Consider the following 12760-nt stretch of genomic DNA (forward strand, 5'->3'; position numbering starts at 1 on the left):
CTGGGTTCTTCTTGGGGCGGTGGCCACACGTTTGTTTTCGTTGGGCCTCTTCATCCCCCGAAGGCGCTGCCGGGGGTCACTTTCTCCACCCCGCCCCCCCTCTGGGTGTCCTCAGGATTTGGGAGGGGTCCCCAAATCCGGGGCTCCTGAGACGGTGCCCGTAGATGCCCTGGGGGCTTCGTGGCCCCACAGGTGGCAAAGTTGGCAGGGAAGGTGGTCTCCTTCCTTCCGGAGGAGGCACCTGGAGACGCTTCAGCCTCCCGAGGCGGCCGCAGGCCTCCCGCTGGCACTGGCACCGGCGGCGTGGCCACGGCGGGGACGTTCTTTCGGAGGCGGACAGCTGGACGGTGCCATCTGGGGAGGGGGCACGGCCACCAGCCCTCGAGCTCCGAAGAGCACGTGGGGCCACGTCAGCCAGGCCGGCCAGCCTGGGGAGACGCCATTGGCTGGGCTCTTGCCGAGACCCACCTCCCACAGATCGGGGAAAAACCATTGGTTGGGTGCTCCCCGAGACCCACCTACCTCAGATCGGGGAAACGCCATTGGTTGACCTCTTCCCGAGACCCACCCACCCCTAGGTGAGGCAATATCATTGGTTGGGCTCTTGCCAGGACCCACCCATCTCAAGCTGGAGACACGCCATTGGTTGGGCTCTTCCCAAGACCCACCCACCCACCCCTAAGTGGAGCAATATCATTGGTTGAGCTCTTCCCAAGACCCACCCACCCCAAAGTGGAGCAATATCATTGGTTGGGCTTCTCACGAGACCCACCCACCCCTAAGTGAGGCAATATCATTGGCTGGGCTCTTGCCAGGACCCACCCACCTCAAGCTGGAGACACGCCATTGGTTGGGCTCTTCCCAAGACCCACCTACCTCAGATCGAGGAAATGCCATTGGTTGATCTCTTCCCAAGACCCACCCACCCCTAGGTGGAGCAATATCATTGGCTGGGTTCTTCCCAAGACCCACCCACCTCAAGCTGGAGACAAGCCATTGGTTGGGCTCTTCCCGAGACCCACCCACCCCTAAGTGAGGCAATATCATTGGTTGGGCTCTTTCCAGGACCCACCCACCTCAAGCTGGAGACACACCATTGGTTGGGCTCTTCCCAAGACCCACCCACCCCTAAGTGGGGCCACACTATTGGTTGGGCTCTTCCCCAGCCCCACCCCCAAAGTGGAGCCACACCATTGGTTGGGCATCCAGCGCGAGGGAGGTGCCACCTCCCCCCGTGGGGCGTGGCTGCCACTGCTGCCGGCCAATCAGGCATGGCGGGGCCGATCCAGGCAACGAGGCTGTTTTGTTCCTTTGATTACGGCCCTAAAATCGTTAGGACTGTAATTAGCATTAATGCTGGCCATCCCATAATATGACCTCAGCGTCCGTGCCACGCCCAAGGCGCGGTTGTTGTCCCACTGCGTCGGGGGGGATTTGCTTAATCCCACGTTAATTGGCGGGGGGGGCGGCCGGGCTGGGAGTGGAGGCCGGAGGGACAGCCTGACCCACAGCACCCCACAGATACCCTAGGGGACCCACTTCGCCCCACAGATACCCTAGGGGACCCACTTCGCCCCATAGATACCCTAGGGGAACCACTTCACCCCATAGATATCCTGTAGGGGACCCACTTCACCCCATAGATATCCTGTAGGGGAACCACTTCACCCCATAGATACTGTAGGGGACCAACTTCACCCCATAGATTCCATAGGGGACCCAGGTGTCCAGGGCTGCCCCACTTCGCCCCATAGATACCGTAGGGGCCCAACTTCACCCCATAGATTCCATAGGGGACCCAGGTGTCCAGGGCTGCCCCACTTCACCCCATAGATACCGTAGGGACCCACCTCATCCCATAGATACCGTAGGGACCAACTTCACCCCATAGATTCCATAGGGGACCCAGGTGTCCAGGGCTGCCCCACTTCACCCCATAGATACCGTAGGGGCCCAACTTCACCCCATAGATTCCATAGGGGCCCCCGGCATCCGGGCCCCCTTACTCAGCCCCATGGCCACCCGCAGGCCCCCCCGCCATGGGGCAGGGGGTGGGGTGTGAACACGGCACCTGCCGGGGGGACGTCACCAGGCAAACACGGGGCGGGGTGGGGGGCACCCGGCGAGCGAGCCCCCGTTAATAATTAACGAGGAGCCTTGATAGGCGGGGGCACCCCCCCACCCCCACCCCGCACCCAACCCCCGGCCCCCCACCATGGCGGCCCCTCGCCTCCTCCTCTTCCTCCTCCCGGCGCTGGTGACCCCCGGTGAGAGGGTGGGGGGTGCGGGGGGGGTCCCCAGGGTGGGCATGGGGGTGCAGGGGGGGTCCCTGGGGGGCCCGGGGGGGGGGATGGGGGTGCGGGGGGGGTCCCCAGGGTGGGGTTGAGGGTGCAGGAGGGTCCCTGGGGGGTCCAGGGTGGGGATGGGGGTGCAGGGGGGGGTCCACAGGGTGGGGGGTGCGGGGGGGCCCTGGGGGGCCCGGGGGGGGGGGATGGGGGTGCAGGGGGGTCCCTGGGGGGTCCAGGGTGGGGATGGGGGTGTGGGGGGGGTCCCTGGGGGGTCCGGGGGGGGGATGGGGGGGGTCCCTGGGGGTCCCAGGGTGGGCATGGGGGTGCAGGGGGGTCCCTGGGGTACCCAGGGTGGAGGGTCCCTGGGGGGCCAAGGGTGGGGATGGGGGTGCAGGGGGGGGTTCACAGGGTGGGGGGTACAGGGGGGGTCCCTGGTGGGCCAAGGGCGGGGATGGGGGTGCAGGGGGGTCCTTGGGGGGCCCAGGGTGGGCATGGGGGTGCGGGGGGGGGGGGTCCAAGGGGAGGGGTACAGGGGGGGTCCCTGGGGCGTCCGGGGGGGGATGGGGGTGCAGGGGGGTCCCTGGGGCACCAAGGGTGGGGTTGGGGGGATCCTGGGGGTCCCCAGGGTGGGGATGGGGGTGCGGGGGGGACCCTGGGGTACCCAGGGTGGGGTTGGGGGGATGCTGGGGGTCCCCAGGGTGGGTCCGGGGGTGCAGGGGGTCCCGGCAGCCCCCGACACCCCCTTCCCCCCCCCCCCCAGCCTGGCCATGGGGTGAGCGGATCCTGGGGGGCAGCGAGTGCCCCACAAGGGCCCACCCCGGCCTCGTCCTCCTCTTCTACTTCGACCAGCACCAGTGCGGGGGGGCCCTGCTCAGCACCCAGTGGGTGCTCACGGCCGCCCACTGCCGCACCAGGTGCGGGGGGCACTGGGAGGGGCACTGGGGCTCTTGGGAGTGAACTGGGGGGCACTGGGGCTCTAGGGAGTGAACTGGGGGGCACTGGGAGGGGCACTGGGGCTCTAGGGAGTGAACTGGGGGGCACTGGGAGGGGCACTGGGGCTCTTGGGAGTGAACTGGGAGGCACTGGGGTCACTGGGAGGGGCACTGGGGCTCTTGGGAGTGAACTGGGAGGCACTGGGGGGGCACTGGGGCTCTTGGGAGTGAACTGGGGGGCACTGGGAGGGGCACTGGGGCTCTTGGGAGTGAACTGGGGGGCACTGGGGCTCTTGGGAGTGAACTGGGAGGCACTGGGGGGCACTGGGAGGGGCACTGGGGCTCTTGGGAGTGAACTGGGAGGCACTGGGGGGGGCACTGGGGCTCTAGGGAGTGAACTGGGGGGCACTGGGGGGCAATGGGAGGCACTGGGAGGGGCACTGGGGCCATGGGAGGGGAAGTGGGGGCACTGGGAATGGGACTGGGAGCACTGGGAGGCACTGGGGGGGGGGCACTGGAGGGGGAACTGGAGCCATGGGAGGGGAATTGGGGGGCACTGGGAATGGGAGTGGGAGGCACTGGGAGTAGAACTGGAAAGCCCGAGGAGCCCTGCTCAGCACCCAGTGGGTGCTCACGGCTGCCCACTGCCAGACCAGGTTGGAGGCACTGGGAGGGGAACTGGGAGCACGCACTGGGAGTGGGACTGGAGCCATGGAAGGGGAATTGGGGGTACTGGGAATGGGACTGAGGGCGCTGGGAATGGCACTGGGAGTGGGACTGGGGCTCTGGGAGGAGAACTGGAGACACTGGGATGCACTAGGAGTGGGACTGGGAGCACTGGGAGGGGCACTGGGAGCACTGGGAGACACTGGGAGTGGGTACTAGGGGCACTGGGAGCACTGGGAGTGGGTCTGAGGCCCTGGGAAGGAAAGTGGTGTTACTGGGAGCACTGGGAACGGGACTGGGAGCACTGGGAGCTCTGCTCAGCACCCAGTGGGTGCTCCCAGCCACCCACTGCCAGGCGTTTCTGGAAGGCACTGGGAGAGGAGCCAGGAAGCACTGGGAGGAACTGGGAGGGGAACTGGGAAGAGAACTGGGTCATGGTGGCCTGTCCCCACCCCTCCATGGCCATGGCCCTGCTGTCCCCATCCCTGCTGTCCCAAACCCTCCATGGCCATGGCCCTGCTGTCCCCATCCCTCCATGGCCATGGCCCTCACATGCCCGGCCCTCCTGTCCCCATGTCTTCACAGCCACCTCTCTCACGTCCCCACCCCTCCATGGTCAATGTCCTTCATGTCCCCACACCTTCATGGCCATGTCCCTCCTGTCCATGGCCCTTCCATCTCCATTCATCCATGACCATGTCCCCCATGTCCCCAGCCATGCCCTCCAATGTCCCCATCCCTCACATCCCCATCCCTCCATGACCACGTCCCACCATGGCCACGTCCCACCATGGCCATGTCCCCAGCCATGCCCTCCAATGTCCCCCTCCCTCACATCCCCATCTCTCCATGGCCACGTCCCTCCATGACCATGTCCCATCATGGCCATGTCCCCCATGTCCCCAGCCATGCCCTCCAACGTCCCCATCCCTCACATCCCCATCCCACCATGGCCATGCCCCACCATGGCCACATCCCCAGCCATGCCCTCCAACGTCCCCATTCCTCACATCCCCATCCCTCCATGACCACGTCCCACCATGGCCATGTCCCATCATGGCCATGTCCCCAGCCATGCCCTCCAACGTCCCCCCTCCCTCACATCCCCACCCTTCCATGACCATGTCCCCATCCCTCACATCACCATCTCTCCATGACCATGTCCATTTCCCACGTCCCACCATGGCCACTTCCCCAACCATGCCCTCCAACGTCCCCATCCCTCACATCCCCATCCTTCCATGACCATGTCCCACCATGTCCATGTCCCCAACCATGCCCTCCAACAACCCCATCCCTCACATCCCCATCCTTCCATGACCATGTCCCACCATGGCCATGTTCCACCATGACCATGTCCCTCCATGACCACGTCCCCAGCCATGCCCTCCAACATCCCCATCCCTCACATCCCCATCCTTCCATGACCAAGTCCCACCATGTCCATGTCCCCAACCATGCCCTCCAACATCCCCATCCCTCACATCCCCATCCTTCCATGACCATGTCCCACCATGGCCATGTCCCCAACCATGCCCTCCAACATCCCCATCCCTCACATCCCCATCCTTCCATGACCATGTCCCACCATGGCCATGTTCCACCATGACCATGTCCCTCCATGACCACGTCCCCAGCCATGCCCTCCAACATCCCCATCCCTCACATCCCCATCCTTCCATGACCATGTCCCACCATGGCCATGTTCCACCATGACCATGTCCCTCCATGACCACGTCCCCAGCCATGCCCTCCAATGTCCCCATCCCTCACATCCCCATCCCTCCATGACCACGTCCCACCATGGCCATGTCCCACCATGGCCATGTCCCCAGCCATGCCCTCCAACGTCCCCCTCCCTCACATCCCCACCCTTCCATGACCATGTCCCACCATGACCATGTCTCCATCCCTCACATCACCATCTCTCCATGACCATGTCCGTGTCCCACGTCCCACCATGGCCATGTCCCCAACCATGCCCTCCAACGTCCCCATCCCTCACATCCCCATCCCCACATCCCCCGCCATGCCCTCCCATGTCCCCAGCATGGTCCCCTGCCCCTCACGTGTCCCCTGTCCCCCCCAGGCACATCCAGGTGCGGGCCGGGGAACACAGCCTGGCAGCGCCGACGGGGCAGGAGCAGTACGCCACGGCCGTGGACGTCGTGGTCCACCCCGGCTTTGACTCCGTGGAGGGTGACAGCGCCTACGCCCATGACCTCATGCTGCTGCGCGTTGAGCCCCCCTTCACCATCACCCCCTACGTCCAGCCCCTGGCCCTGCCCGCAAGTCCCCCGGCCACCGGCACCAACTGCACCGTTATGGGATGGGGGACCACCACCAGCCCCCAGGGTACGGGGGGGCCCCGGCGGTGGGGGTGGGTGGGCAGAGGAGGGCCCCAGATGTCCAAGGGCTGGAGATCTCAACCTGCGCGGCCTTGGGTGGTGGCATCTCTGCGGACGAGACCAGTTGGCCGAGGGACGGAGACCCCCAACCTGCATGGTGGTCAACCATGCGCAGAAGGGACCCGGGCGTCCGGGGCTCAGCACCTTGGCCCGGCTTGGACACGGGTGTCCCCTCCCCCCTCCCAGTGTCCTTCCCCGACACCCCCCAGTGCGTGAACGTCACCGTGGTGGGTGACGACGAGTGCCGGAGGATCTACGGCAGCAAAGTCACCGAGGACATGTTCTGCGCCGGCGTGGCTGCGGGGGGCAAGGACTCCTGCCAGGTACCTCCATGTCTTCGTGTCCCTGTGTCCCATCGCCACGTCCCCGTGCCCCCTCGCCACGTCCCCGTGTCCCATCGCCACGTCCCTGTGTCCCACTGCCACGTCCCTGTGTCCCACTGCCACGTCCCCGTGTCCCATCTCCACGTCCCCGTGTCCCCTCGCCACGTCCCCCTGTCCCATCGCCACATCCTTGTGTCCCACTGCCACGTCGCCGTGTCCCATCGCCACGTCGCCGTGTCCCATCGCCATGTCCCCATGTCCCCTCACCACGTCCCACAGCCCCGTCCCTTTGGTCCCCGCTTGTCCCATCGGCTTTGAGACGTAGCTGTGTCCCATCACTTTGTCCCCATGTCCCATGGCCATCTCCTCGTGTCCCGTGGTAATCTCCCCATGTCCTCATCCCTGTGTCCCATGGTCCTGTCTTTGTGGTCCCCTTTGTCCCCCAGGCTTTGAAGAGTGGCCACAACTCCATGTCCCATCACGTTGTCCCCATGTCCCATCACCTTGTCCCCATGTCCCACAGCCACCTCCCTCTGGTCCCCTTTGTCCCACGGGCTTTGGGATGTAGCTGTGTCCCCGTGTCCCATCACCTTGTCCCCGTGTCCCACAGCCACCTCCCTCTGGTCCCCCTCGTCTCTTGGGCTTTGAAATGTGGACACATCTGCATGTCCCATCCCTACGTACCCACCCCCCATGGCCACGTGCCTTTGGTCCCCCTGTCCCCTCGGCTTTGAGGTGTGGCCGTGTCCCCGTGTGCCATTGCCACCACCCATAACCACGTCCCTTTGGTCCCCTGGGCTTCAAAACATGACCATGGCCACATCCCCATGTCCCACGGCCACATCTCCTCACTGCCTGCCACCCCACCGTTCCCTGGCCACCTCGCTGTGCCCCTGGCCACCTCGCTGTGCCTGGTCCCACATCTCCGGGTCCCAAGAGCAGCCACCCCCCACCGGTGGCCACGTGTCCCCCTCCCAGCCACCTCCACCCTGGTGTCCTCCCTGGCTAGCTGTGGCTGAGGTCCTATTGCGGTCCCTTTTGTCCCCAGGGTGACTCAGGGGGGCCCCTCATCTGCAACGGGGTCCTGCAAGGCATCGTCTCGTGGGGCGACCACCCCTGCGGGCAGGCGGGGAAGCCGGGGGTCTACAGCCAGGTCTACAACTACCTGCCGTGGATCCGGGAGACAATGGGGCAGTACTGAGTCCTCCTCGTCCCACCACGGACCTGCCGACCCCACCACAAAACCCAGCAGGGGACCATCTGACCCCCCCACCATGGACAGGCTGAAGCCACCAAGAAAGGCTCAACCCCCACCGCAGAGCCACCAACAGCATCATGGACGGACTGGCCACCACAATGGACCCACCCCCATGGTTGGGTTGACCCATCAAGGACCAACGAACCCCACCATGGACTGACCTACCCCACCATGGACCCCCCATCACGGCTGGGCTGACCCCATCATGGGTGGGTTGACCCCCACCATGGATGGATTTGACCTCACCACAGACACTCCAAGTCCACCATGGACATCCCCCCCTCCCCCCCCATGACTGGGCTGACCCCTTCATGGACAGACTGACCCCACCACGCATGGACTGACCCCCACCATGGAACCCACCAAACCTGGGCTGACCCCATCATGGCTGGATTGACCCCCCATCATGGACACTCTGACCCACCATGGACAGACCGATGCCACCACAGGTGGACCAATGCCACCATGGATCCCACCATGGACAGACCGATGCCACCACGGATGGACTGATGCCACCACAGGTGGACTGATGCCACCATGGATCCCACCATGAACAGACCGATGCCACCACAGATGGACCAATGCCACCATGGATCCCACCACGGATGGACCAATGCCACCATGGATCCCACCATGGACAGACCGATGCCACCACAGATGGACTGATGCCACCACGGATGGACCAATGCCACCATGGATCCCACCACGGATGGACCAATGCCACCATGGATCCCACCATGGACAGACCGATGCCACCACGGGTGGACTGAACCAACCACCAACCCCACCACGACTGGACCGACCCCACCACGGACCCCACCATGACCCTACGACGGACTGACCGACCCCACCGCAGGTGCCACTGTGGCTGGGCTGACCTCCTCACGGTTGGATCAACCCCACCACCCATGGACTGATCCCGTCACGGTTGGATTGACCCCACCGTGGCTGGACTCACCAAACCACAGACCCCACCATGGATGGACTGACCCCACCACGGATCCCACCATGGATGGATTGAGCCCACCATGGATGGATTGAGCCCACCATGGATGGACTGACCCCACCACAGACCCCACCACGGATGGATTGAGCCCACCACGGATGGACTGACCCCACCACAGATGGATTGAGCCCACCATGGATGGACTGATCCCACCACGGATGGATTGAGCCCACCACAGACCCCACCACAGACCCCCAGCATGGATGGATTGAGCCCACCACGGATGGACTGACCCCACCACGGATCCCACCACGGATGGATTGAGCCCACCACAGATCCTACCACGGGTGGATTGAGCCCACCATGGATGGACTGAGCCCACCACGGATGGATTGAGCCCACCACAGATCCCACCACAGATGGATTGAGCCCACCATGGATGGACTGACCCCACCCTAGACCTCCAACCCCACCCCAGACCCACCTCCCCCCGCAATAAAACCCCACTTGGCATCTCCATGGCATCTCTTGAACCCTTGAGGGGCACCTGGGGGGCAAACGTGGGGCAAACGGAGCAGAACTGGGCAAAGGCGGGCAAAAGTGGGAAAAATCAGGTAAAAGTGGGCAAAAACGGGCAGAAGTGAGCCAAAATTGGGGCAGAAGTGAGCCAAAATCAGGCAGAAGTGGGCAAGAGTGGGGGATATTGGGCCAAAGTGGGTCAGATTGAGTAGAACTGGGCAAAATCAGGTAAAAGTGAGCTAAAAATGGGTAGAAGTGGTCCAAAGTGGGCAGAACTGGACCAAATTGGGCAAAACTGGGCAAAGGCAGGCAAAAGTGGGCAACTTCAGGCAGAAGTGAGCCAAATTGGGCAAGAGTGGGTGATAACAGGCCAAAGTGGGGCCAAACTGCGGAGCATTGGGCAAAGGCAGGCAAAAGTGGGCAAATCCAGGTAGAAGTGAGCCAAAATCAGCCAGAAGTGAGCCAAAACCGGGCAAAACCAGGCAAAAGTGGGCAAAACCAGCCAGAAGTGAGCCAAAATCAGGAAAAAGTGAGCCAAAATTGGGCAAAAGTGGGCAAAACCAGGCAAAAGTGGGCAAAACCAGCCAGAAGTGAGCCAAAATCAGGAAAAAGTGAGCCAAAATTGGGCAGAAGTGGGCAAAATCAGCCAGAAGTGGGCAAAACCAGGCAGAAGTGGGCAAAATCAGCCAGAAGTGGGCAAAACCAGGCAGAAGTGAGCCAAAATCGGGCAGAAGTGGGAAAATCAGCTGGAAGTGAGCCAAAACCAACCAGAAGTGGGCAAAATCAGCCAGAAGTGGGCAAAACTGGGTAGAAGTGGGCAAAACCAACCAGAAGTGGGCGAAAACCGGCCAGAAGTGGGCAAAATCAGCCGGAAGTGGGCAAAAACCAACCAGAAGTGCGCAAAACCAGCCAGAAGTGGGCAAAATCAGGCAGAAGTGAGCCAAAATAGGGCAGAAGTGGGCAAAACTGGGCAGGAGTAGGCAAAACTGGGCAGAAGTGGGCAAAACTGGCCAGAAGTGGGCAAGACCAACCAGAAGTGGGCAAAACTGGCCAGAAGTGAGCCAAAATCGGCCAGAAGTGGGCAAAACCAGGCAGAAGTGGGCAAAACCAAGCAGAAGTGGGCAAAACCGGCCAGAAGTGGGCAAAATCAGCCGAAAGTGAGCCAAAATCAGGCAGAAGTGGGCAAAACCAGCCGGAAGTGAGCCAAAATCGCCAGAAGTGGGCAAAACCGGCCAGAAGCGGCAAAACCATCCGGAAGTGAGCCAAAACCGGCCAGAATTGGGCAAAACCAAGCTAAGAAGAAGGCCAAATTTTTTTTTGGGGGGGGGGGGGTGGGGACACCTCCCCGCCCCCCAATACCATACTTACGGAGGGAGCCGAGCACCCCGAAACATCGCGGAGAGCTTCCGCTCCCCTCCGAAGCTGTCGAGTCAGCAGCGGGGCGAGAGGCGGTGAGTCACGGGGCGAATCGCCGCCGCCCTGGCCGCGTTGCGGGCTAATTAGGGCAGATAACGAGGCCGCAGGGAAAGCCGGGCCGGGGAAAGGCCGCGGCGGCAGCGTGGTGGGGCAGGCGGAGGAGCCGGGGCCGAGCTTTGCCAAACGGCGTCGGGAGGGAACCCGGGCGTCCCGGCACCCGCAAACGCACGGCTCCTCCCTGGGGAGCTGGCAGGGGACCCAGGCGTCGGGAATCGCCTCCCACCCACCACCCCCCGCCCGCCCGAGCCAGCCTGACTGGGGAGAAGCTCTGGAGGCCAACTGGGGAGTGCTGGGAGCAACTGGGCTGGGATGGGGGGCACCCGGCTGCCCAGGACCCCTGGGAGCATCCTTCCCCCATTGCATCCCTCCCTCCCCCATCCCCTGCCTCCCTCCCTCTCTGCATCCTCCCCAGCCCCCCCTCCAGCCCCCCCCCCATCCCTCCATGCCCCCACATCCCCCCACATCCCTCCCCAACCCTCCCTCCAGCCCCCCATCCCTCCCTCCAGCCCCCCACATCCCTCCATGCCCCCACATCCCCCCACATCCCTCCCCAACCCTCCCTCCAGCCCCCCATCCCTCCCTCCAGCCCCCCCATCCCTCCATGCCCCCACATCCCCCCACATCCCTCCCTCCTTCCTTCCATCCCTCCATCCTCCCCATCCCTCCCTCCAGCCCCCCCAACCCTCCCTCCAGCCCCCCACATCCCTCCATCCTCCCCAACCCTCCCTCCAGCCCCGCCATCCCTCCATGCCCCCACATCCCCCCACATCCCCCCCTCCATCCCTCCCTCCATCCTCCCATCCCTCCCTCCCTCCAGCCTCCCCACATCCCCCCCACCCACCCATCCCTCTCTCCATCCCCCCACATCCCTCCCCATCCACCCCTCCCTCCTCCCTCCAGCCCCCCATCCCTGCCTCCCTCCCTCCATCCCTCCCAACCCTCCCTCCAGCCCCACATCCTTCCCTCCAGCCCCCCAACCCTCCCTCCAGCCCCACATCCCTCCCCAACCCTCCCTCCAGCCCCACATCCTTCCCTCCAGCCCCCCAACCCTCCCTCCAGCCCCACATCCCTCCCCAACCCTCCCTCCAGCCCCACATCCTTCCCTCCAGCCCCCCAACCCTCCCTCCAGCCCCACACATCGTTTCCTGCATCCCCCCATCCTTTCCTCCAGCCCCCCAACCCTCCCTCCAGCCCCACATCCTTCCCCAACCCTCCCTCCAGCCCCCCACATCCTTTCCTGCATCCCCCCATCCTTCCCTCCAGCCCCCATCCCTCCCCCCACCCCTCCCTCCATTCCCCCACCCCTCCCCCAGCCCCCCATCCTTCCCCCACCCTCCCCCCACCCCTCCCTCCAGCCCCCGCATCCCTCCCCCCATCCCTCCACCCCCCTCCGCCCCCCCAAATCCCCCCCCTCCCTCCCCCCAGGCATCCCCAGGGGTGGGGCAGGGTGACCCGGCCCCTCCCAACCGGTGACAAAAATCCGTCCCCGCCCTCCTCGGCGCCCCCACCCGCACCCGTGGGCACCCACAGGGCTGCCGCACGCACCCCGCGCCCCCACACGCAGCGCCGGCGCGCAGGGGCCGACAGGCGACGACAGGCGACGGCACGCGGCGACAGGTGACGACAGGCGACGGCACGCGACGACAGGCGACGGCACACCGGGGAGAGTGGGTGACACGGAGCGGGGGGAGGTGGGATGGGATGGGGAAGGAGGCGGGGGGGTGGAGGGGGGGTGGAGGGGGGTTGGAAGGGGGAGATGGAAGGGGGAAGGAAGGGGGAGGGAGGGGAGATGGAAGGGAGATGAAAGGGGGATGGAAGGGGGAGGGGAGATGGAAGGGGGATGGAAGGGGTGGAAGGGGTGGAAGGGGAGATGGAAGGGGGAAGGGAGGGGCGATGAAAGGGGAGATGGAAGGGGAGATGGAAGGGGGAAGGAAGGGGGAGGGG

The 12760-nt window shown here is 64.5% G+C and overlaps 1 protein-coding gene across 1 annotated transcript; it reads left to right on the top strand.

The window, feature by feature from the left end:
* Window positions 1-2215: 2215 nt before the first annotated feature.
* Window positions 2216-7818, top strand: LOC142595969 (putative trypsin-6). The gene is made up of 5 exons (XM_075724841.1): window positions 2216-2267; window positions 3049-3202; window positions 5976-6241; window positions 6481-6617; window positions 7666-7818. Exons 1-5 carry the CDS (start codon window positions 2216-2218, stop codon window positions 7816-7818), a joined length of 762 nt encoding a protein of 253 aa, XP_075580956.1.
* The last annotated feature ends 4942 nt before the right edge of the window (window positions 7819-12760 follow it).

Source organism: Pelecanus crispus, chromosome 25 (genome assembly GCF_030463565.1).
Source record: "Pelecanus crispus isolate bPelCri1 chromosome 25, bPelCri1.pri, whole genome shotgun sequence".
NCBI classification, from domain to species: domain Eukaryota; kingdom Metazoa; phylum Chordata; class Aves; order Pelecaniformes; family Pelecanidae; genus Pelecanus; species Pelecanus crispus.

Excerpts from the sequence above, each read along its gene's own strand:
- LOC142595969 (XM_075724841.1), top strand. The coding sequence starts at position 2,216 with ATGGCGGCCCCTCGCCTCCTCCTCTTCCTCCTCCCGGCGCTGGTGACC. Across the intron at positions 2,268-3,048 it reads CCCGGCGCTGGTGACCCCCG|CCTGGCCATGGGGTGAGCGG; the intron begins GTGAGAGGGTGG and ends CCCCCCCCCCAG. Across the intron at positions 6,242-6,480 it reads GACCACCACCAGCCCCCAGG|TGTCCTTCCCCGACACCCCC; the intron begins GTACGGGGGGGC and ends CCCCCCTCCCAG.